The 26870-nt window shown below is 40.4% G+C and overlaps 1 protein-coding gene across 1 annotated transcript in view; it reads right to left on the bottom strand.

Moving 5' to 3' along the window:
* LOC126278873 (dynein axonemal heavy chain 2) overlaps positions 1–26870 on the bottom strand; it is a 914655-nt gene that overhangs the window by 822023 nt on the left and 65762 nt on the right. The window contains 1 exon segment of the mRNA XM_049979148.1: positions 19950–20116. Within this exon segment, the coding sequence (XP_049835105.1) occupies positions 19950–20116 (167 nt within the window).

The following is a 26870-nucleotide window of genomic DNA, read 5'->3' as shown; positions in this document are numbered from 1 at the left end:
AATAGCTACACAAAAGACATAGTAGTGTTAACAATAATTCCAACTATCATAATGCATAAGAGTACATCAGATTTAATTAAAAGAAAATCAATTAGAATTAACACAATTGACATATTCTTCAACTGAATAAAAGGAATTATCTATTAGATAGTGTTTGAGCTGTTGTTTAAATCTGGGAAGCTCGTGGACAAGTGATTTCATGGATGGTGGGAGAGCACTGAACACATTGCAGGTCATGTAGTGGATTGTTTTTGTACAACACTAAGGTTTTTTTACATCATAATGGAGGTCCCATCTTCCTCCTAGTGTTGTGGGTATGGTATGAGTCATCGGTTTTGTATAGTTGCTCATTTTTATCATTGAAACACAACAGGGAATATATGTATTGACACACAGTTGTCAATATCCCTAATTTTCTAAAAATGTTTATACAAGAATGTCTAGGCTGGTCCAATCATTGTGCTAATAATTCTCTTTTGGGCAATGAATATTTGTTTGGAAAGTAGCTGATCACCCCAAGAAATTACATCATACAACAATAGTGCATGGAAGTAACTCGGTCACAGACAGTGGAAACAATAAAGAATTTTAGATTGCTGCCAGTACATACACCCAGAAACTTGGATGACACAACTTGCAATAACTGACTACCATTACATTTAATACTTAATTGATCCTCCAATTTTTTACTTACTTGGAAATGAACAAACTGGGTCTTATTAACATTTAGTGATAACACATTATTTTCAAACCAATTAAGTACTTCATTAAAGACGATATTGGCCGAATCCCCAAGATTGTGGTTGGGTGTTTTGTTGGTGAGGATGGAGGTGTCATCAGCAAAAAGAATAAAATGAGCTTTAAAGCTAGTACACAATGAAGACTATTAATGAAGACGAGGAAGAGAAGAGAGCTAAGTATAGAGCCCTGAGGAACACCACAGACCCAGCTAGATGACACAGAGTGCCCCTCAGAGTTGTGCAACATGATCTTCTGCTTGCTTTTTGCTACTTAGGCAGGATTTATCCATGAGTCAGCTGATCCACTTATACCTTAATGTTCAGCCTTTGCTACAAGGATTTCATGGTTAACACTACTGAAGGCCTTAGAAAGGTTACAAAAATACCAACAAGAGATAATTTATTATTAAAAGATTCTAAGATTTGATGAGTGAAGGAGAAAATAGCTTGCACTGTTGATTCACCCTGTTGAAATCCAAACTGGCTACTGTTTAATACCGTGTAATGAATGAGGTGGTCAATAAGACTTTTGTGGACCAATTTGTCAAGAATTTTAGATAAGGATGTTAAAAGGGAGATAGGCTGATAATTGGTAATGTCAGATTTATCACCTTTTTTAAAGAGAGGTTTGACAATAGTGTTCTTTGGTCTCTCAGGAAAAATCTTGTACTGGATTTATGTGTACAATATTTTTCATAGTTATAGTTCAGTGAAGCAAAATTTTTCAATAATAATGCTTCATTTTTACTAAACATACTTACTAGATAATAAAAATTTGCAAAATTTCCAAGGAAAAACTTGCAGAAATATAGTACTTTTGGTGTTGGTGCATTTGATATTGGAAGAAGTTGTTATGGAGCTTTCTGAAAGGTGTATTACTTGAGTTTCTCATGGCATATAAAATATTCAAATCAAGTTATGGGAGCGCACGTTAGTGAGAACTTCAACAGCCACCAATTTTCAACAAGTCATTCTTATGGCATTACACTGCGAACAAAAAGCGGTGCCACAAAACCAGACATGACTACTGTCAGAAGTTATCTCTGTTCCTCTATTGTTTGACCAGGCAAGAGCAGGATTCCATGCAGAATTTAAGCAAAAACTTCCACCCCTATCACATGCAGTGGTCATGCTCTTTACACTGGTCCTCCACAATTTTGATGAACTGACCAATGTATGACAACACTTTTGTAAGTGAACACTTAACCAATTATGTAAATATTTATCCAGCAGTGAATGTCCCTTCTGTTCACTGTGCACAACTATCCACACTTTTAACAGTGAAGTGGTATCAAGGGAAACACCTAGTGAACAATGAACAGACAACAGAATGTTTCAACACAGTCTTACAGGAAGATGATAGGCTGGATGTGTAATGATAAATGTCAATTCTAAATTCATAAAAAAAAACAATTATGTATGGCACTAACAATACATCCAAAACAGCTTAGGATTACAAAAGGAATCACAAGTCTAGCAAGCAATAAGATGGAAAGCATATGAAATGATTAGGAAAAGACTGTTTTCATATTGCAAAAAGTACTGTACTGCCTTGAGAAAAAGTGATTAAAAAATTAAAATAAGCTCTGTATAATATCTGACATTAATTCAGATAATAAACATATCTATATGCCCAACAGTTGAAACACAAACAGAGAAATCAGTCAAGGAATGGGAGGACCTCATTATTAAATATAACAACCAAATAATATTTAATATTCACTTCCCGGAAGTAGCTGAAGAATGTTGGCAGAGATAGTTCAGGGATCAAGGAATAAGTAATTCCAGTGTCACATATATACAGACAAGTCACAATGATGCCATTCTCTGCCAAAAAAAATTGAAAATCTAGTTAACAGCCTCAAAAGGAAAAACTTGATAAAATAATAAGTAAATTACTAAAATTCTCGTCTTCAGACACATGCAATACATTCAGTGACATGTTCCATATGTCACTATCACAGCAAAATTGTCACGTAGAAGCTTTTACAAGAAAATGTGGTATGACAGATAATAATCATTACTGACAATTTCCCTGTTTATCTCCTTCTCAGGGGTATTGGGAAAAATGACAAAAGAGGCATTTTACAAGAATAGGAGAATTTTCTGTAGCAATATGGACAAAGAATCGAGGAAAAGGCTAGTAAAATGTTTTATATGGAGAGTTCTTCTGTGTAGTGCTAAATCATGGACACTGAGGAAGAAAGAGACAACAAGGCTGGAGGCTTTTTAAAGGTGGACATGACGAAGGGTAAAAGGAATAAGTTGGATGGATAAAGTGAAAAATGAAGACTAAGCAAAGTGGGATAGTAAAAACAATTACTTTGGGTAGTAAAAAGAAGGCAACTAAATTAGATTGGACATATATTAAGAATGAAGGAGTGGCACATAAAAACAGTCTTAGAAGGGTATGTGAAAGGAAATAGGAGGTGAGGTAGAAAGAGATTTCAAATCCTGGATGATGGAATGGATGGCAACACATACAGCAACACCAAGAAGGAAGCAATGGATAGCAGGAAATGGAGATGCAAAGGCCTGCTATTATAGCAGAAAACTGACAATGATGAACAACGATATACCAATCAGAAATTGAGGCACATAGGATAAAGCCACCCTCTGTCCACAAGGGCAGCTGGTGGAGGTGATGAAGACTGCTAGCCTTGCATGCGGGGTGCAAGCAGAGCTCGCAATTTGCAGCATTGCTCCCAGAGTCGATCTAGGTCATCTGGTTTGGAGCTGAGTGGAGGGTCTCAACCAAAGGCTTCATCAACTCAGTGGTGCACTACACAAAGGAAACAGCTACTCAAGTAGCAGAGTACTTGTGGAGTGTGCATGATGGGTTTTTGGCTAGACAGTAGTTTGAAGTGCTTTGATCAACACTCACCAGTTGATACGTAGCATTCAGAATAAAGACACTTTGACTGTCACAATTTTATCAGTAAACAGTCCAGTCCATGTATCTGTAATAAAGTTCCCAAATTTACTGCCCTCTAGGAAAGTTCTCAAACTCAAATTATCCTTGGGACTAAGAGCTGACTAAAACCCAATGTGGAAAGCTCTGAGATATTTAGCGAGTCATGGAACGTATATCAGAAAAACAGATCAGAGACCATAGAAGGATGACTGTTCATTGGAGATGACAAAAATAATGAGGTCTAATTTGAGTGTGACAGTGAAGTTATCTGGTCATGTATAACAGGTGTACGTGAAACCTAATTAATTGTTGGATTTTTTTACTGGCCACCTGATTCTGCTGTGACAGTTCTAGAGTCATTCAAAGTAAGTCTATGGTCAATAGCATGTAAATACCCTGATCATGCAATACTAGTTTGGGGGGGGGGGGGGACAACTTTAATCTGCTGAGTATAGACTGAAATGTATATGGATTCACTGCAGGGGGTACAGACAGATGGTCACCCAAAATATTTTTAACAATCTTTCTGAAAACAGTCTTCAGCAGCTAGCTCAGCAGCCCACATGCAATGGAAATACCTTGTAGCTACAAATAGGCCAGATCTACTCGACAAGGTCAGTATAGAAACAGGGATTAGTGATCAAGATGTCACTACAGCAACTGTGATTATGAAAGTTAATACTTCAGTCAAGAAGGCTAGGAGACCAGATATGCAGTTGTTAGCATCTCACTTAGCCAGTAAATTCACATCACTTAGTTTCAGTAAGATGGATGCAGAGGAATTATGGGCAAAGTTTAAAAAGTTTAATCAGAGAGAGTTATGTGCCTAGAAAGTGGATAAAGGATGGAAAAGATCCATGATGGTTTAATAATGAAATTAGGAAGATGCTGAGGAAGCAGAGGCTGTTGCAATCTCAGTTCAAAAGAGAATGCACAAATGATGACAAGTAGAGATTCGGGCCTCTGTGAAAGATCTATGCATGAAGCATATAATGTCTACCACCATCACACCTTAGCAAAAGATGTGGCAGAGAACTTGAGAAAATTCTGGTCCTATATAAAATCACTCAGTGTGTCTAAGGATTCCATTCAGTCTGTTGCTGACCAGTCTGGTGTAGCACTTGAAGATAAAACTTATAAATTTTTACTTTCAAGTAACATTCCCATGTGGACGACAGTAATAAGCATCCCTTGCATAGAGAAATGTCTGGTCTCTTCAATCCCACAAACCAACCAACCAACCATAGAGAAACAACTGAAAGATTTGAAAGCAGATAAATCTCCAGGTCCAGATGGAATCCCAATTCCGTTTTACAACGAGTACTCTGCATTTATCATGAATCTCTCACCCAGCACAGAGTTCCACGTGATTGGAAAAATGTGCAGGTGACTCGAATATATAAGAAGGGTAAAAGAATGGACCCACAAAATTACAGGCCAGTATCCCTAACTTTCATTTGCTGCAGAAACCTTGAACAAATTCTCAGTTCAAATATATCAATTTCTTGAGAATAAGAAGGTTATGTCCACGAGTCAGCATGGTTTTAGAAAGCAACACTCATGCAAAACTCAGGTTGCCATTTTCTCACATGATATACTGCAAACTATCTATAAAGGGCGATATACTGCAAACTATCTATAAAGGGCAGCAGGCAGATTCCGTATTTCTAGATTTCCAGAAAGCATTTGATATGGTGCCCCACTGCAGGCTGTTAACAAATTTATGAGCATATGGGATAAGTTCACAGATATGTGAGTGGCTTGAAGGCTTCGTAAGTATTAGAACCCAGTATGTTGTCCTCGATGGCAAGTGTTCATCAGAGAAAAGCGTATCATCAAGAGTGCCCCAGGGAAGTGTGATTGGACTGCTGTTGTTCTCTATATACATAAATGATATGGCAGACAGTGTGTGCAGCAATCTTAGGTTGTTTGCCGATGATTCTGTGGTGTACAGTAAGGCAGCGAAGGTGACTGACAGTAGGAAGATACAAGACGACTTAGACAAAATTTCTATTTGGTGTGATGAATAGCAGCTAGCTCTTAAGTGTGGAAAAATGTACATTAATGTGGATGAGAAGGAAGAACAAACGTGTACCGTTTGGCTACATTATTATTAGTGTCCTGCTTGACACAATCCAGTCATTTAAATATCTAGGAGTAATGTTGTAAAGCAAAACGAAATGGAATGAGCATGTGAGAATTGTGGTAGGAAAGGCAAATGGTTGACTTCAGTTTATTGGGAGTAGTTTATGAAAGACTGTGTCACCTCTTAAGGAGACAGTATATAGGACAGTGGTGTGACCTACTCTTGAGTACTGCTCAAGTGTTTGGGATACATACCAAGTCAGACTTAAGGAAGACACTGAAGCAATTCAGAGACAGGCTGCTAGATTTGTTACTTGTAAGTTTGAACAACATGTAAGTGTTACAGAGATGCTTCAGGAACTCAAATGGGAATTCCTGGATGGAAGGGGAAGGTAACATTCTTTTTGAGAAACACTACTGAGAAAATTTAGAGAACCGTCATTTGAAGCTGACTTCACACTTTCTACTGCTGCCAACATATACTGTGCATAAGGGCTACAAAGATAAGATACAAGAAATTAGCACTGATGCGGAAGCATACAGAAAATCATTTTTCCCTCGCTCTACTTGTGAGGTAAGGAAGTGACTAGTAAAAGTACTCTCCAGCACACACCGTATGGTGGCTTGCGAAGTATGTTAGGGTTGCCAGACGTATGGTTTTAGCATGAAAAATACAGAATTTTTGTGTTTCATTCCAGGTATGATGCAATCCTTTAACCATACGTCAAATGTTCCAGTTTTGAACATGAGGCATAATGACTTATATTTTTTAATCTTCCAGTACCAAATTTTACAGTGCAGATTATGTTTTTCATGCTAGGGCATGTATGAGATGGCAGATGAGACAGAGTGGAATGGATGTGAAGTCAGAAGCAGAACTGCATTGTGTGCCTATTAACACTGAGAACAACGAAGCCTGCCTAGTTCTGGCTCAGTAGAAGTTGGTCACTTCGGCCTGCTCATGGTTTGTGTTGGTTGCTACCAACCTCAGCGATCCAACACAGAATCTTGCACTGTAGCCATCACTGAAGTGACTGTTGTAGTGTGTTCTTTTTGTTGCCAAAATGTAATCAATTTCAGATTTCCTATGACACAGAATTAGGAGAAAAAATGCATCATCATTCAACATGAAACCATCAATTCGATGGGAGCCTTCCTTGGGCATAAATTGATACTGGTATGTAAGTGCAAGTGTAGTACTAGCACTACGTGATGTTAGTGCAGTTTGTTCTCCCAACACTGTACCTCCTCATAATCTTTTTTTTTTCTTTTTGTGAACAAGCTGTACTTCCACTCAATGCAACAAGACACATTGTTTCTTTTATTTTGGGAACAGGTTCAACACTTTATCACAAGCCATCATATATTTTACGTTTTAGAACTTATTTGTTTGTGAAAATAGGGAGCTTTCCTTGGGCATTATTAATTGATACCAGCATGTAAGTGCAAGTGTAGTGGTAGCACTGCATGATGGATGTGCGGCTTGTTCTCCCAACACTGTACCACCTCAGTTTTTTTTTTTTTTTTTTTTTTAGCAAGCTGTACTTCCACTCCATACAAAAAGGCACATTGTTTTGTTAATTTCGGTAACAGGTTCAACACCTTATTGGAAGCCATTGTATATTTTACATTTTAGTACTTATTGTTTTGTGGAAATAGTGCGTTCAAAATGGATGGGACTGTGAAAAATCCCACGAAAAAAAAAATATATACATTCAAACCAACACAAGCCGAAATACAAGACTGCATGTTGGAAAAGCTGGAGAGGGATTTTTGATTTCACACAGTGACGTAACCGATGTTAGGCACCCTTTTAGCAGTGTCAACCACAAACACAGACACTTAACGTCAGTACAAACCACACTGATGAAAAGTCTCTACAATGTGGACTCTGTTGAAGAAGACAAGGTATGTAGTAGGTTCATACTAACGTCAACATTTCTAATTTTCAAGGTAATAATAGAACTGTTTAGGTAATCATAAAAATACGTCTTTCTTTCTTCATTTTCAAATAACAGCTTCTAAACTTAAATTCGCATTTCATACAGTTGAACATCATATTAGCTATGCCAGCTCTGTCTGCAAAGTAAAAAACTGTTCTCAGTTATTCCCAGGTTCAAAATTGCAAATAAAATCACGTGTGGCAAAACAAAATGTGTGGCATTAATTACTAGTGTTTTGGGACCAAACAGCATCAATAATTTAACTTAGAAGCTGAATGATACCAAATTTTTTGATGTGGGGTTTGCTGCTTCCGACAAAGGTAATCAAAAGTGTTATACTATTTGCATAAGGTACTTTGATGTGCATGCAAGCATGTCCCATGAAATTCTAGATTTCTATGAGGACTTTGGGTGAATCTGCATCTGAAATGTCTGAGCAGATCTTGGAAAGGATTCCAAAACAAGTTGAATTCGTCCAAGATTTCAAGATTAAATGCAGACAATTCAAATGCAAACTATGGGAGGAAACACTTTGTTTATGTTCACTTGAAAAAAGAAAATCATGGTATATTGAAACGAAACTGCTGTGTCCCCGTAGTCCACAATTGCTTTAATCTGGTGCATCAATAGATATTAAAATGTTAGTAATTAAGACTTTCAACTATTCTCAAATTGACCTAAACGAGTATCTCAGTTGAAAGATTTCTTTCAATTTGTGATATAGAATACAATGCTTTGTTGAGACACATACCTACAAGGTGGTTAAATCTAAAGCCTGCCATAGACAGATTGATGAAAAATCTTCCTGCAATTATATCATACTTTTTAGGTATAGATAATTGCCCCAACTTCATTAAAAACAACTTGAAAGATGTGTCTGGTTCAGGAAAACAATTTATTTTAGTGGAATTATATCTACAATTTTCCTTGCACTTAACTGACATTTTTTTCGAAGGGTGTACTCAACTTACAAAAAAATTAACTGACAACATGTGAAGTATACTGTGTGATGGAGAAAATAAAAACGGACTTAGAACACAGGCTAAATGAACTGTTTTTTGAATACAGGTACAACAGTTGCTAGATAAACTGGAGGACCTGATCCCAGGTGAAAAACAAACACAATTGGAAGAACACAAATAGAAAGAAACTTCCACATGGGAAAAATATATTAAAAACAAAGAATCCAAGACTTACCAAGCGGGAAAGCTCCGGTAGACAGGCACAAAGAATAAAACACACACACAGAATTTCTAGCTTTCACAACCGACAGTTGCTTCTTCAGGAAAGAGGGAAGGAGAGGGAAAGACGAAAGGATGTGGGTTTTAAGGGAGAGGGTAAGGAGTCATTCCAATCCCCGGAGCGGAAAGACTTACCTTAGGGGGAAAAAAGGATAGGTGTACACTCGCACACACACACACATATCCATCCGCACATACACAGACACAAGCAGACATATTCAATGTCTGTATACGTATGTATGGTTGGATGTGTGTGTGTGTGTGGGGGGGGGGGGGGGGGGTTCGAGTATATACCTATCCATTTTCCCCCCTAAGGTAAGTCTTTCCGCTCCCGGGATTGGAATGACTCCTTACCCTCTTCCTTAAATCCACATCCTTTCATCTTTCCTTTTCCTTCCTTCTTTCCTGACGAAGCAGCCGCCGGTTGAGAAAGCTCAAATTCTGTGTGTGTCTTTGTGTGTTTTATATATTAAAAACAAAGATTCCAAGACTTACCAAGCGGACGGGCCGGCAGACAGGAACCATGAACAAAACACACAAGAACACACATAGAATTACTAGCTTTCGCAACCGATGGTTGCTTCTTCAGGAAAGAGGGAAGGAGAGGGAAAGACGAAAGGACGTGGGTTTTAAGGGAGAGGGTAAGGAGTCATTCCAATCCCGGGAGCGGAAAGACTTCCCTTAGGGGGAAAAAAGGACAGGTGTACACTCGCACACACACACACATATCCATCCGCACATACACAGACACTAGCACACATATATATGATATCTCTGCTTGTGTCTGTGTATGTGCAGATGGATATGTGTGCTTGTGTCTGTGTATGTGCGGATGGATATGTGTGTCTGCGAGTGTACACCTGTCCTTTTTTCCCCCTAAGGGAAGTCTTTCCGCTTTCGGGATTGGAATGACTCCTTACCCTCTCCCTTAAAACCCACATCCTTTCGTCTTTCCCTCTCCTTCCCTCTTTCCTGAAGAAGCAACCATCGGTTGCGAAAGCTAGTAATTCTGTGTGTGTGTTTGTGTGTTTTGTTCATTGTGCCTGTCTGTCGGCGCTTTCTAGCTTGGTAAGTCTTGGAATCTTTGTTTTTAATATATTTTTCCCATGTGGAAGTTTCTTTCTATTTTATTTACATCATTATATATATATATATATATATATATATATATATATATATATATATATATATATATATATATATATATATATATATATATGAAACTTACACATGGGAAAAATATATTAAAAACAAAGATTCCCAGACTTATCAAGTGGGAAAGCGCCGGTAGACAGGCACAATAAAATAACACACACACAAAATTTCTAGCTTTCGCAACAAACGGTTGCTTCTTCAAGAAAGAGGGAAGGAGAGGGAAAGACGAAAGCATGTGGGTTTTAAGGGAGAGGGTAAGGAGTCATTCCAATCCCAGGAGCGGAAAGACTTACCTTAGGGGCAAAAAAGGATAGGTATATACTCGCTCACACACACACACATTTCCATCTATACATAAACAGACACAAGTAGACATATTTAAAGTCAAAGAGTTTGGGCAGAGATGTCAGTCGAGGCGGAAGTGCAGTGGCAAAGATGATGTTGAATGACAGGTATGAGTGGCGGCAACTTGAAATTAGTGGAGATTGAGGCCTGTTGGATAACGAGAAGAGAGGATATATTGAAGGGCAAGTTCCCATCTCCGGAGTTCGGATAGGTGGTGTTGGTGGGTGTAACACTGTGCCAAGATGTGCTGGCTGTGCACCAAGGCATGTTTAGCCACAGGGTGATCCTCATTACCAACAAACACTGTCTGCCTGTGTCCATTCATGCGAATGGGCAGTTTGTTGCTGGTCATTCCCACATAGAAAGCATCACAGTGTAGGCAGATCAGTTGGTAAATCACGCGGGTGCTTTCACACGTGGCTCTGCCTTTGATCGTGTACACCTTCCAGGTTACAGGACTGGAGTAGGTGGTGGTGGGAGGGTGCATAGGGCAGGTTTTACACCGGGGGCGGTTACAAGGGTAGGACCCAGAGGGTAGGGAAGGTGGTTTGGGGATTTCATAGGGGTGAACCAAGAGGTTAAGAAGGTTAGGTGGATGGCGGAAAGACACTCTTGGTGGAGTGGGGAGGATTTCATGAAGGATGGATCTCATTTCGGGGCAGGATTTGAGGAAGTCATATCCCTGCTGGAGAGCCACATTCAGAGTCTGATCCAGTCCCTGGAAGTATACTGTCACAAGTGGGGCACTTTTGGGGTTCTTCTGTGAGAGGTTCTGGGTTTGAGGGGATGAGGAAGTGGCTCTGGTTATTTGCTTCTGTACCAGGTCAGGAGGGTAGTTGCGGGATGCGAAAGCTGTTTTCAGGTTGATGGTGTAATGGTTCAGGGATTCAGGACTGGAGCAGATTCGTTTACCACGAAGGCCTAGGCTGTAGGGAAGGGACCGTTTGATATGTAATGGGTGGCAGCTGTCATAATGGAGGTACTGTTGCTTGTTGGTGGGTTTGATGTGGACGGATGTGTGAAGCTGGCCATTTGACAGATGGAGGTCAACGTCGAGGAAAGTGGCATGGGATTTGGAGTAGGACCAGGTGAATCTGATGGAACCAAAGGAGTTGAGGTTGGAGAGGAAATTCTGGAGTTGTTCTTCACTGTGAGTCCAGATCATGAAGATGTCATCAATAAATCTGTACCAAACTTTGGGTTGGAAGGCTCTAAGCGACCCATAAATAGGTTGGCATAAGAGGGGGCCATCCTGGTACCCATGGCTGTTCCCTTTAATTGTTGGTATGACTGGTCTTCAAAAGTGAAGAAGTTGTGGGTCAGGATGAAGCTGGCTAAGGTGATGAGGAAAGAGGTTTTGGGTAGGGTGGCAGGTGATCGGCGTGAAAGGAAGTGCTCCATTGCAGCGAGGCCCTGGACGTGCGGGATATTTGTGTATAGGGAAGTGGCATCAATGGTTACAAGGATGGTTTCCAGGGGTAACAGACTGGGTACGGATTCCAGACGTTCCAGAAAGTGGTTGGTGTCTTTGATGAAGGATGGGAGACTGCATGTAATGGGTTGAAGGTGTTGATCTATGTAGGCAGAGATACGTTCTGGGGGCTTGGTAACCAACTACAATGGGGCGGCCAGGATGTTTGGGTTTGTGAATTTTAGGAAGCAGGTAGAAGGTAGGAGTGCGAGGTGTTGGTGAGGTCAGGAGTTTGATGGAGTCAGGTGAAAGGTTCTGTAGGGGGCCTACGGTTCTGAGGATTCCGTGAAGCTCTGCCTGGACATCAGGAATTACCTTGGCAAACTTTGTATGTAGAGTTCTCTGAAAGCTGACGCAGTCCCTCAGCCACATACTCCCGACGATCAAGTACCACGGTCGTGGAACCCTTGCCAGCCGGAAGAATGATGATGGATCGGTCAGCTTTCAGATCACGGATAGCCTGGGCTTCGGCTGTGGTGATGTTGGGAGTAGGATTAAGGTTTTTCAAGAAAGATTGATAGGCAAGGCTGGAAGTGAGAAATTCCTGGCAGGTTTGGAGAGGGTGATTTTGAGGAAGAGGAGGTGGGTCCTGCTGTAATGGAGGACGGAACTGTTCCAGACAGGGTTCAATTTGGATAGTGTCTTGGGGAGTTGGATGATTAGGAGTGGTATCAGGATTATTTTTCTTCGTGGCAAAGTGATATTTCCAGCAGAGACTACGAGTGTAGGACAGTAAATCTTTGACAAGGGCAGTTTGGTTAAATCAGGGAGTGGGGCTGAAGGTGAGGCCTTTGGATAGGACAGAGGTTTCGGATAGGGAGAGAGGTTTGGAGGAAAGGTTAACTACTGAATTGGGGTGTTGTGGTTCCAGATTGTGTTGACTATAATTTTGAGGTGTTGGGAGGAGTGGAGCTGGAAGTGGGAGATTGAGTAGATGGGAGAGGCTGGGTCTGTGTGCAATGAGAGGAGGTTGAGGTTTGTTGGAAAGGCTGTGGAGGGTGAGTGTGTTGCCTTTCTGGAGGTGGGAAACCAGGAGATTGGATAGTTTTTTGAGGTGGAGGGTGGCATGCAGTTCTAATTTTTCGGTTGGCCTGTAGGAGGATGCTATGAACAGCCGGTGTGGATGTGGGAGAGGAAAGATTGAGGACTTTGATTCGGGATAGGAGTTGACGGGTGTGTTCATTGGCCAAGTCGATGTATAGGTGAAGGATTCATACACGCAAAATTCTAGCTTTCGCAACCAACGGTTGCTTCTTCAGGAAGGAGGGAAGGAGAGGGAAAGACGAAAGGATGTGGGTTTTAAGGGAGAGGGTAAGGTGTCATTCCAATCCCGGGAGCAAAAAGACTTACCTTAGGGGGAAAAAAGGGCAGGTGTACACTCGCACACACACACACACACACACACACACACACACACACACACACACACACATCCATCCGCACATACACAGACAAAAGCAGACATTTGTAAAGGCAAAGAGTTTGGGCCATTTTCTGCTTGTGTCTGTGTATGTGCGGATGGATATGTGTGTGTGTGCGCGAGTGTACACCTGTCCTTTCTTCCCCCTAAGGTAAGTCTTTACACTCCCGGGATTGTAATGACTCCTTACCCTCTCCCTTAAAACCCACATCCTTTCGTCTTTCCCTCTCCTTCCCTCTTTCCTGAAGAATCAACTGTTGGTTGCGAAAACTTGAATTTTGTGTGTATGTTTGTGTTTGTTTGTGTGTCTATCGACCTGCCAGCGCTTTTGTTTGGTAAGTCACGTCATATATATATATATATATATATATTAAAAACAAAGATTCCAAGACTTACCAAGCGGGAAAGCGCCGGTAGATAGGCACAATAAAATAACACACACACAAAATTTCTAGCTTTCGCAACCAACGATTGCTTCTTCAGGAAAGAGGGAAGGAGAGGGAAAGACGAAAGGATGTGGGTTTTAAGGGAGAGGGTAAGGAGTCATTCCAATCCCGAGAGCGGAAAGACTTACCTTAGGGGGAAGAAAGGATAGGTATATACTCGCGCGCACACACACACACACACACACACACACACATCCATCCATACATATACAGACACACGCAGAAAGCATCCGAAAGAACACAGCACAGACACACACACACACACACACACACACACACACACACACACACGAGGTTTGTCTGAAATATTTAAATAAATGGTTTGATCTTGATGAGAGAAATGTTTTGTCCTTAATGGATTGCATATCATGTGAAAAAAAAACCTCAGTTCCAAAATATTTTGAAATTAGCTGTATTACTTTGTATTGTTGATTTCCTTTGTGTAGATAATGTATGTTCAGGGCTCACTATGGTTTCTGATTTGTTTAGGAGGGAAGGGAATAAGGATTTGAAAGCAAAGTTAGCTGCTATGACAATACCACAGAAGAGATGCGTCTACATTATAAAAATGATTGGCGCATCAAAACTGCGCAGTGTTTTAGTTTTTGTTACATTTGTTTTGAGTATATTTACTTCAAATGGATTCATTCGTGGAGAGAGTTTTCTCTATTATGAACATTCAATGGAGGGATGAGCGAAACAGATGTTCAGTTGATCTAATAAAAAATTAATTTTACACTTATTTCAATTATGGCTAAAGTTGCAGTGATTTTTATAAGACAGAATTGTTTGATGAATAAATGTTCAGAATTGCATGCTCGGCTTAAAAGTACTCCTTTTCATTGTGTTAAGTGTATTATGAAGAAAATGTGCAGTAAATAAAATTATTTAAAAAATGACAGTGCTGATAAATCACTGAAATCTGGCAACCCTAATCGATGTAAATGTTGAAGGGAAAGGCAACCCACTCACTGGCAGTGGACTCTATTCACACTATTCATGCTAGCTTCCAAGCTGTTGTTCTGTTTCTAGTAAAAGTGCAAGTTCTGTTTGAAAAATTCTGGAACGTTCGTAATTTTGGACAAATGGTGTGTTGGGGGGAAATGCAGTTGGCATCCCTGTACAAGCCTTGTGTTTAATGTGTAACTGCCAGAAGCTTCATTGTTGTATGCCTGTTAGTTATTGTTAGTGCTGTACTGAGCAGAATGTTTTGTTGCACAGTTTGCGAATTTCGAGATGACAGAGTTAGAGAAGCAACGTGTCTGCATTAAATTTTGTGTGAAACTCAAGAAAATCCTTATACAGACACAACAAACGATACAGGAAGCCTACAGCAAAGAGTGCTTAAGCTACTCAGAGTCACTAAAGGTTCATGCAGTTTAAAAATGGCTGGATGGAAGTTAAAGATGACCCTCATTCAGGATGCCCTCTGATGTCTACTGACGATGCTCATGCCAGGAATCCCAATGAAATTGTACATACCAATCAAAAGCTCACTGCCCGAGAAATTGCAGAAAAAAGTAGCATTTTGGTTGGAACATGTCATTAAATCCTGGCACAGGATTCTCGGGACACATAATGTTGCTGCCAAGTTTGTCCCATGGCTCATGAGTCATGACCAGAAGGGTCTTCACCTCACAATCTGTGAACAACTTTTGGATCACGAAAATGAGAATGAGATGTTTGCTTAAGAGAATCGTAACTGATAATGAGACGTGGGTCTACGGTTATGATGTAGAGACAGAGGTGAAATTTTCACAATGGGTCAGGAAAGGCTTTCCAAAACCAAAAAAAGCTCATCAGGTCAGGTCAAATGTCAAAGTCATGCTGATAGTTTTCTTTGATTTTGAAGGTTAGTTCATCACGAATTCATGCCATGGGGACAAGCTGTTAATTGATGGTAATATCGGGACATGTTGCAACACACCTGCGAGAAAATTTGAGAAGGGAATGGCCTGAAATGTGGCGAGACAATTCATGGCTGTTGCATCACGATGATGCACCTGCACATTCATCCCTGTTGGTGCACTACTATTTCACAAACAAAACAAAAATCACTGTTTTGCCTCACCCTTTGTACTCTCCAGAGTTGGCCCCAGCAGACATTTTTTTTTTTTATTTCAGAAGTTGAAAACCCCGTTGAAAGGACAAAGATCTGCAATGATAGGCAAAATAAAAGAAAATTTGCAGACGGTGCATCACGCGATCCAGCAAGATGTGTACTAAGACTGCTTCCAGAAGTGGAGACAGCATTGGGAGCAGTGTATCAATAGTGGAGGTCAGTATTTCAAAGGAAATCATGAAAAATAAGTAAAAGGTAACCTTAGAAAAATTTTGTCGACAAAGTCCCGCAATTTTTTTGAACAGACCTCATACACATATTCACACACATAACAACACAGACAGCCAAGCACACACTCCTACGGTAATGGTAAGACTAATTATTGATTACTGATTATTGAAAGCAGTTGCCTGGGCTGATGAACGTGGGGATGGGGTAGGGAAGACGCAAGGAGGGGGTAGCGGGAAAGATGCAGATCTTTCAGAAGCCTGTGAAAGGATGTGGTTGAGCTTTTCACATACTGCGTGATCAGAGGAATGCTGGTCAGTGGCTGGTTAACAAATTTACTGGTGTCAGAGGAGGTGATGGCATAGATCTGTTTATGGATGAGCTGGTTAGGATGTTGTCTGTCTATAAGCTGGGTTTGTCTGTCAATTAAGACTCTTGAAAGGTTATCAGTATATATCACCAACTCCTGCTTTCCACTGCAGATGCGGCATCCTTCAGTATCAAGGCTGTAAAAAAGAGACTTTTCAACATGGAACGAGTGGCAGCTATCAAAGTGGAGGTACTGTTGGTGGTTGGTGTGCTTGATGTTAACAGGCATATTTATGGAACCATCTGAGAGGCAGACATCAACATCCAGGATAGTGGCTTATTGAGCCGGGAAGGAACAGGTAAAGTTGATTTGAGAGTAGGCGTTGAAGGGCGTGGATGTGTGTGATGTCCTTAGGTTAGTTAGTTTTAAGTAGTCCTAAGTCTAGGGGACTGATGACCTCCAATGTTAAGTAGCATAGTGCTTAGAGCCATTTGAACCATTTTAGGCATTGAAGTCATGGAGGAAAGCCCAAAGGTAGTCCTTGTTGTGAGCCCAGATGACGGTGACTCATCAATGAATCTGAACTCGACAGGGGGTTTAAGGTGTTGACTGGATAGGAGGGATTCCTCCAGATGGCCCTGAAGTAAGCTGGTATAGGATAGTACCACGCAAGTACCCATGGCAGTATCACAGATTTGTTTATACATTTCGCTTTCGAAAATGGATTTACTCAATTCAGGATGGGGTTGGCTAGTAGGATTAGGAAAGAAATGGTGGGTTTGGTACCAGGGGAATGAGAAGGTAATATTCTATGGCCACAAGGCCTTGGGAACAAGGGCTCTTGGTGTACAAGGATGCAGCATTCAAAGCGACCAACAAGGAGTCTGGTTATAACAGTACAGGACCTGTGGAGATGCAGTGAAGGAAGTGAACAATACCTTGAATGTAGGACTGGAGGTTGTGGAGGTGCTGGCCAACAAGAGCAGGTGTTCATTTTGTGAGAGCATTGTACCCAGTTACAATGGGACAACCAGTAGGGAGACATGTGGGTTGAGTTTGGTGACCAGGTAAAAGGTAGGAGAGCAGGGGGTTGCTGGTGTGAGGAGGGAGATGGATTCAGGTATCAGGTTTTGGGATGAGCCTAAGGCTTTGAGAAACTGCAGCAGGTTATGCTGGATATCTGAAATGGGATCATGCTCATACGGTTTGTATGCAGAGGTGTCGGGAAGTTGATGGAGACCTTCAGCCACAGAGTCACTATGATTAATCACCACTGTGGTCGAGCCCTTATTTGACAGAAGAATGGCAAGGTCTGAATCGGTTTTCAGGTTACAAAAATCTGTGAAGCAATGAACATCATATCATAGCTGATAAACAACTTTAAAAAAACTAAAGTTAATATTATTGGAACAGCTGCTAAGGGACATCAAGAGAGTTAAAAGTTTGCCAATTACACTCATCTGTGGGAAGTGTAGCTCTGTCACTTTGCATGAAGATGTAACTTCATTAATAAACCCAACACTGTTTCAAATTACTCTCCATTAGTCCATAAGAATTGCAATGGATAATAAAATACATAACTTCACACATTTTTCATCTTGGAGCAACTAACACAGACTATTTGCCTTAAGTATGACTACCACTGCCTTCTCCCACCACTCTTCTTCCCCCCTCCCCAGATTTTTACCCCTCTCCCTTTCCCTCTCCTATCCAGTCTCCCTCTTCATCTCCACTCCCACTTCCTTTTCCCCCTCCCTCCCCAAATCCTCTCCCTCTTTCCCTCATTCTATATCTCTCCTATGCTCTCCTCCCATCTTGTTGTGCAGCTGCTGAGTCACCTGTGGAAAGATCTGCAACTCTCCTGGTACCCCTTCCTTGCATCCTTCTCTATCCCCTCTCCCCCCTTCTTCAGCTCATGCAATGACTTTCAATATTCTATTTTATTGCAATATATATTCCATAGATCCACTTCTGCATGCTAATGCATGGATGTGTAAAAAGCCTATTATTAAGGACCACAAACAAAAACTACAAATACAAATTAGAAAATAGCAATCAGTAAGTTCCAATTACACTCACAAATAGAGGTTAAGATACAATTTTCAAATATTACCTAACAGTTATAAAAAATTAAAAAAACATCATGTTCTTGACTTACAGATTACACAGTACTGTAATTAAAGCAGCAAGATACATTAAAGTGAGAATACATAGAAATACATGGGAAATAATCTTATCTATCTCTTCTAAAGAATTCATCTAGAGAATATAAACTTTTTTCATGCAAGAACTCTTTGGCTTGTTTTTAAATAATACATTACTAACTTGTAGACACTTAGTAGTGTGTTGAATATATTTGTGCTTGCGTATTTCACACCTTTTTGCACCAAAGACAAATTTTTCAGGTCACAGTGTACACAGTGTATGTCACATTTCCTTCTTGTGTTATGATGGTGGTATGACTCATTTGTTTCATACTGAGAAGGATTGTGAAACATGAATGTCATTTTTGAAATGAAATTAAAAAGATTGTGACATAATGTTCTTGGAGGTACTCCACACAAAATTCAATAACCAATAATCAGTCTTGCTGTGGCCATGGGAGTGTGTTTTTGGTTGTCTGTGTGGTTGTGCATCTGAATTTGTGTACTTTTACTAGAAACAGAGAAAAAGCTCAAAAGTTAGTGTGAATAGTGTTTCTTGAAATGTGGCCCTATCTTTCACATATCTATCCCCAATAGATGAGTAGCTGCCTTTTTCTTATTTTATGCAGAGACTGCACATACATTAAAGAATGAATTACCATACTTACAAAAAAAAAATAAAGGTAAGTAAAGGTATTGTAAAAGACATTTGTATTCCCATATTTTCACTGAGAAAGTGTAACATAATTACCCAGTGAAGCTAGAGATTGCAATTATGATCCATGAAAAATACAAATAACTACATAAATAACTTTATTTAATGGGCATTACCACATATCATGCAGTGGGTGTCTTACACTCCCTGCTCCCAATCCCACCCCCTTTCACCCTCTCCGTGCAAATATTTTACAGTTACGTCTTATTTAACTTTTATATGAAGAGCCACAGCTAATAAATCATCTTTTTTCACCGCCAGAATTGTTTTTGTGAAATAAGACATTAAATCATGATAGATCTACAGAATAATATACAGAGCGTAAGTAAATTCCCTTTATCAACTTTGAGGACCGGTTTCTTACACCAAAACAAGAAAAAAGTGTCTAGTAAACATGGGCTCTAAAATGCATACCTTAAAAGCTATGAAGATTTGTTTATCTTCGATACTGTGAAATACATCTCTTCTACTGAAAAAAGTGTTCATAATTTTAATGTATTCACTTTAGAGCCAATGTTTACTAGACATTTTTTCCTTCTTTAGGTATAACAAACTTGTCCCCCAAACTTGTAAAGGGGCTTTAGTTTTACCCTGTATACTTTGCTCTCAATGATCATATTACACTCATGGTAAACATTTTAACACTATTTATTTGTACAACACAGTTTTACATTCATAAGGAAGAATAATATCTGAATGCTCTGAAAAGTAGTTGTCATCAATAACCTACCTTGTATTGTAAAATGGTGATCTCATCCAAATTACACGGATCAAATTCAAGATATGTGGCAAATGAAGTGGGACTAAACCAGGAGAGTCTAATTCATCCAGTTCTTCACATGGTTTGTTCAAAATCTGAAGGAACTCAATATTTGATTTTGCTTCCATTATAGCTTTCTGTAGGCAGAGAATGTTTTAAGTATGTAATGGCATTACAAAGCAAATAATATGGTTCACACTCACAACACTAATAAAACAAATAAAATCTCACTGTAAGTGATCCACCATATTGAAGAGACTAGGCTATTTCTTTTTATTTAATGGACAGTAACAAATTCTAAAAGTTCAAGTGTCACATATCAAGGTCCATGTTTCACACGTATGGTACTTTTTTCATTAAACTTCCTAAGAACTGGTGATAGCCAACAAGAAACATGCCTTGCAATCATTGTGGTAAGGGAAGTTCTGGCAGAATGTAAATAATTTAGGAGTAAAGGAGACAACTCACTGAATAGTGGAAGTGTTCTCAACAGGCACACAAGAAAGAATGAAAACTTTAGTATATCTGCTTACAGCAGGTAAACGTAACAATGCAAAGACGGTACACACAGCTACGACAGTTGCCACCAGTGACTGCAGGGGATGACAGTGGTGTGTCATGTGGATTGCATCTTCCTGCACGCTGCTAAGGTTGGCAACTGCCCAGATTTCTTGTGAACTGAGTTGTATAAAGTTCCTAGTTATTCATCATCATCATCCTGCTGCAACTACTAATACTCTGGACTGTCTTGGTTTCTCCATTGGTTTACATTCACTGTGCAGCTTACAGCAACTGTAGCTGTGTCTACAGTTTACGCATTTGCATCATACATGGACAGAAAAGTGGGGAAAAGGCCAGTCCGTATGGTGTGCTGTACAGTCTGCAATACATTAATACCCCGTGCCAGCACTGTTGGTCCTAAGTTTATGGAACTTTGGCAGCTACAGCTGTCACTGGAGCAACAGCATGGCAACAGCACCAGGAACACAAAATCTACAACAAAAACAGATGCTCTCGTGCAGTTATGACCCCACCACAGAATTCCTGCTTTAATGAGGCTTCAGAGAACTGGGAGGTATACCTCTGATGTTTTGGAACTGTACTTTCTTTCTTATAGTATTTCTGGTACCCAGCAAATGCATTACTCTTGTCTCCTATCAGTGATTCATACAAGGTGTTTCAGAAGTCACAACCACTGTTCAACCCTAGTGGTTTAACATTCAGTGAACTCTGTGCTCTATTAACTGAAAAATATATTGCCTCTAGATTCCACTTTAATCACCGTCATAAACAATACGGACAGTCTTAGAGTTCAGGCTAAGCTCAGATGACCTTGGGACCTAGGCATCATTTCACCAGTCTCAACCAGTCAAGGAATGATGCCTACAGCTGTCATTAAAACTCTAATGAGAGTAACCACCGAGTCAATATTTTTCAAAAATATATTTTAAAAAAAGCTTGTCTACAACTGTCATTCAATAGGACATGAAAACAGTTACTAGTTATTTGGACTATACCAGTACAGTTATTTACCAATTACAGTTGCCGATGCCCTTGCTTTAAACCCCCAGGTGGCAGATCAAATACCTCCTATGGACCAACAGGCAGCTGCAGTGACTGACTCAGAGTGAGCAACTGCAAACAGCATCTGATCCAGAGTGTGCGACTGGTATCATATGTGGAAATCAACGGGAAGCTACTACATTACTATTCCCAAGGCGCACTTGACATGTCCAAAATAATGATTCCGGAGGTAAAACAACCCCTCAATTGGATCTCCAGGAGGGGAGTACATCGAGGCTAATTGAAACCGTAAATATAAAGCAAAAGAAAAGGAAAGAAGAAAAGTTAAGGATTGGTACATCGAACGTTCACACCCTCTTACAATATGGAAAATTGGAAAATGTGAAAAAAAGAGATGAAGCATAACAATATAGATATTCTTGGACTGTGCGAGTTGAGATGGGGAGGCAATGGTGTGTTACAGAGTGATGACTACAAACTATTTTATCAGGCGAGGAAAAAAATGGAATGAATGGAGTAGCTATCATGATAAAGAAGAAAGCAAAAACAATGGTAATGAGGGTGGAATACATAAATAGCAGATTGATGATGCTGAGTTCGAAAGGTCACAAGAAAGATGTAGTTGTGATACAGGTCTAGATGCCAACCAGCCATCACAGTGACGATGAGACTGAATAGTGCTACAGCAGAACTGAATCACTGGTGGACAGAGAGACAAAAAAGGTGTGCACCATAGTAATGGGAGATTGGGATGTGGTGGTTGGCAAAGGGAAAGATGGAGATGTGGTTGGAAAGTTTGGATTGGGTAACAGAAACGAAAGAGGTGCGGGTATGGTCAGATTTTGTAAGAGAAACTCATTGATAGTTGGAAACATGTTTTTTGAACATCACAGAAGAAGATAGTACACATACACATCGAATATAGACAATAGCAGGTACCAGATCGATTACATACTAATACAGAATAGATTCCGGACATGCATGAGAAATGCCAAAGCTTATCCAGGAGTAGATATTAACTCTGGCCACAACTTGGTTGTAGCAGATGTGCAGATTAGATAGAAAGGAATGTTGGTAGATAAAGTGAGAGAGAAATTTAACTTAGGTGCTCTAAAGGAAGAAGGAATAACCAAAAAGCTTGAAGAAGAGTTCCGAGACAAGTGGAAAATTAGAGAAAAGACAGAGGGTATAAATGCACAGTGGAACCAGTTCAGAGAGACCCTGAAAGCAACCAGTAAAGATGTTGTTGGTCTGGTGAAGTGCAAGTGGAGAAGGAAACCATAGGTTACCGATGACATGATCTTGAAGATGGCAGAAAGGAGAAAATGAAAAAATGCACAAACTGATAAAGGAAAAAGCAATACAGAAGACTTACCTATGAGCTGAGAAGAGTATCTGATCAGGCCAGGGAAAAATTGAAGAGAGAAATCTGCTAAGAAATTGAGACCCTGGAGAAAGAGGGCAAGTGCGAAAAGATGTATCGAGTAGCCAAGGAAATAGTATTTCAGGAAAGGAAGAACAAAACAAATATGGAGATAGAAGGGAAAGATGGAATTCTTTTAAGTGCCCCACAGTCTGTTCAGAATAGATGGAAAGAATATATTGAAACTCTCTATGAAGCAGATCAAAGACCTTCCAATCTGCAGTCTGAGAAGGAAGAATCAGTAAATGAAGATGAAAAAGGAGATTTTTATCCTAGGTTCAGAGGTAAATAAGGCATCGGAAGAACTTAAAAACAACAAAGTGTGTGGTGTAGATGACATTTCGACAGAAATCTTAAAGATTTTAAAAGAAACAGGAGACATTGAGTTGACCTCTCTTTGCAACTACATCTATGACAAAGGGAGATAGCAAGAAAACTTTCTCGTGAGTATAATAGTCTCAATCCCAAAGACTAATAATCCCAAAAAGTGTGAAGACCACAGGGCAATCAGCCCAATATCAAGGCAATCAGCCTAATATCAAGGCAGCACACGTAGTTCTTTGAATTCTGAATAGGAAGCTATATGGAATGCTGGAGGAAACACTTGGTGAAGAACAATATGGGTTCATAAGGGGAAATGGAACACGAGATGCCATTGGACTTCTAAGAACCATCGGCGAAAGATACACAGAACAGGGCAAAGAAGTGTATGCTGGCTGTCTTCATAGACCTTCAAAAGGCCTTTGATAGAGTGGAGTGGGATAAGCTGTAGATATCTTGAAGGGGGTAAAGTGGAAGGAGAGAAGACTGATTGCAAATCTGTACAGAATCAAAAAGCTTGGGTACAAATAGGTAATGCGTTCTCTGTAGACAACAAGATTGGGAGAGGTGTTGGACAGGGCTGTTGTCTCTTGCCGATCCTATTTGACATCTATCTGGAGGAAGTACTGGAAAGCTGTTAGGACAGGACAAGAGGTGTCAGGATAGGTGGATGGAAAATTGAATGTATAAGATTTCCAGGTGACATGGTGATCCTTGCAGAAAATGAAAAGACGCTGACTCAAATGCTTAATGACATGAATGAAGCCTTTGCAGCATATAGTATGAAAATTAATAAAAAGAAAACCAAAAGCATGGTCTTCGGGCTAAGGAAAAGAAAAGTGAAAATTAAGTTGGGGTCAGAAATCATATAAAAGATAGGAACATTCTAGTATCTGGGAAGTTGGATTAAAGAAGACATGGATTGCAACAAGATATCAAAATGAAAATGGCTCTGGTGAAAGAGGCATTTCAAAAGCAGAGAAGACTCCGAACTAGTTGAAACTTACTGGCAGATTAAAACTGTGTGCTGGACCAAGTGCACTTGCCTGTGAAAGGCACTGGTCCCGAGTTCGAGTCTCAATCCAGCACACAGTTTTAATCTGCCAGGAAGTTTCATATCAGCGCACATTCTGCTGCAGAGTGAAAATCTCATTCCTAACTAGCTGTTTAAACAAGGAATTAAAGAAGTAACTGGTTAAGCACTCAATATGGAGTGCGGCCTTGAATGGTAAAGAGATGTGGACTTTGAGAAAGCAGGGTGAGAGAAGAATTGAAGCTCGTGAAATGTGGATATGATGTAGAACGGAGATCAGGTGGACTCATAAGGTCAGGAGTGAAGAAGTACTGAGGAGAGTTGGAGAAGAACCGAGGATGCTGCTGACGGTGAAGAACTGGAAACTAAACTGGATAGTCCTCAATCTAAGAAGAGGTTGCCTTCTAGTAGAGGCAGCTGAAGGTTTTATTCTGGGAAAGAGAGGGAAGGGCAGAAGAAGGTTCCAGATGCTGGATGATGCCAGTAGGCCAAAACAAGGGTACCAAAGAGTGAAGATGAACGCAGAAGACAAAGAAGCATGGAGGGCTATGCAGTCAAAACCTGCCACAAGACACACAACCCAATGATGACGACGATGAGTGTCCTTGCCATCTTCCAAAAATACTTGGAGCATTTTTTCGAAACTCAACAAATACAAAAAAGTAAAATTTTTGAGAAAACACATTTTTTTAATATCATATCAAACTATTAACAACATAAACTAGAAAACTTAAAACATATATAGTTTTTGTAGACACACTTCCAACTGTGTGCTTTTTTCATTGTTTATTTCAGAATAGAGGGACAAAGTTTCCAAGTATTTTTTAAATGTTGATAATTCAAAGACGGAAATTAAAAAGTTTTGTTAGCATATCCATTCAAATTTTAATTTCTTTTTTATATTTAACTTTAATTAGAAAGTAATGTACTAAAGTATATCACTTTAGTATCCTACTTTTCCATTAATATTTGATAAGAAAAGTGCAACAAAGCAGCAAATGCTATTGAAATACAATACAAAATACTGGCTACAAAAACACTAAATTGAAAATTTATTGATCACTTTCAACAATGACCCTACAAAACACTTCTGCTTTCCTTACTTCCTGGATTTCCATACCTCTACAGGACTTCCATTATAAGAGTCCAATATTGATGGAAATACCTTCTTAGACTTTTCATACACTGTTACTGGCTTAGCGGTATTTTGGAAGGCTTTCAGTACGCTAGAATTAAGACCCTTTGCTTCCCAATCATTATTTAGTATCTTGATGATATCATGTTGTTCCAGCACTTTATAGTATTGTGTGAGTGAAACAATATCTTCCTTTTTCTGGTGGTCTTCATCCACTCTACCAAACTATGTCAGTATTGTAGATGTGACCACTAATAAGGACACAATGTACCAGCTTATTAAATTTTCTGCTTTCATGCATGAAGGCTATTAATGTACACATTATTACAGTATTTTTATTTTAATTGCTACAGGAGTTAGAAATTAAATTAACTGGATCATTTTTTGGATGGTACATACACTCCTGGAAATTGAAATAACAACACCGTGAATTCATTGTCCCAGGAAGGGGAAACTTTATTGACACATTCCTGGGGTCAGATACATCACATGATCACACTGACAGAACCACAGGCACATAGACACAGGCAACAGAGCAGGCACAATGTCGGCACTAGTACAGTGTATAGCCACCTTTCACAGCAATGCAGGCTGCTATTCTCCCATGGAGACGATTGTAGAGATGCTGGATGTAGTCCTGTGGAACGGCTTGCCATGCCATTTCCACCTGGCACCTCAGTTGGACCAGCGTTCGTGCTGGACGTGCAGACCGCGTGAGACGACGCTTCATCCAGTCCCAAACATGCTCAATGGGGGACAGATCCGGAGATCTTGCTGGCCAGGGTAGTTGACTTACACCTTCTAGAGCACGTTGGGTGGCATGGGATACATGCGGACGTGCATTGTCCTGTTGGAACAGCAAGTTCCCTTGCCGGTCTAGGAATGTTAGAACGATGGGTTCGATGACGGTTTGGATGTACCGTGCACTATTCAGTGTCCCCTCGACAATCACCAGAGGTGTATGGCCAGTGTATGAGATCGCTCCCCACACCATGATGCCGGCTGTTGGCCCTGTGTGCCTCGGTCGTATGCAGTCCTGATTGTGGCGCTCACCTGCACGGCGCCAAACAGGAATACGACAATCATTGGCACCAAGGCAGAAGCGACTCTCATCGCTGAAGACGACACGTCTCCATTCGTCCCTCCATTCACACCTGTCGCGACACCACTGGAGGCGGGCTGCACGATGTTGGGGCGTGAGCGGAAGACGGCCTAACGGTGTGCGGGACCGTAGCCCAGCTTCATGGAGACGGTTGCGAATGGTCCTCGCCAATACCCCAGGAGCAACAGTGTCCCTAATTTGCTGGGAAGTGGCGGTGCGGTCCCCTATGGCACTGCGTAGGATCCTACGGTGTTGGCGTGCATCCGTGCGTCGCTGCGGTCCGGTCCCAGGTTGACGGGCACGTGCACCTTCCGCCGACCACTGGCGACAACATCGATGTACTGTGGAGACCT

Source organism: Schistocerca gregaria, chromosome 6, assembly GCF_023897955.1.
Source record: "Schistocerca gregaria isolate iqSchGreg1 chromosome 6, iqSchGreg1.2, whole genome shotgun sequence".
NCBI classification, from domain to species: Eukaryota; Metazoa; Arthropoda; class Insecta; order Orthoptera; family Acrididae; genus Schistocerca; species Schistocerca gregaria.
Note: the sequence above shows the minus strand (reverse complement) of the source record. Positions and strands in the feature narration are given on the sequence as shown.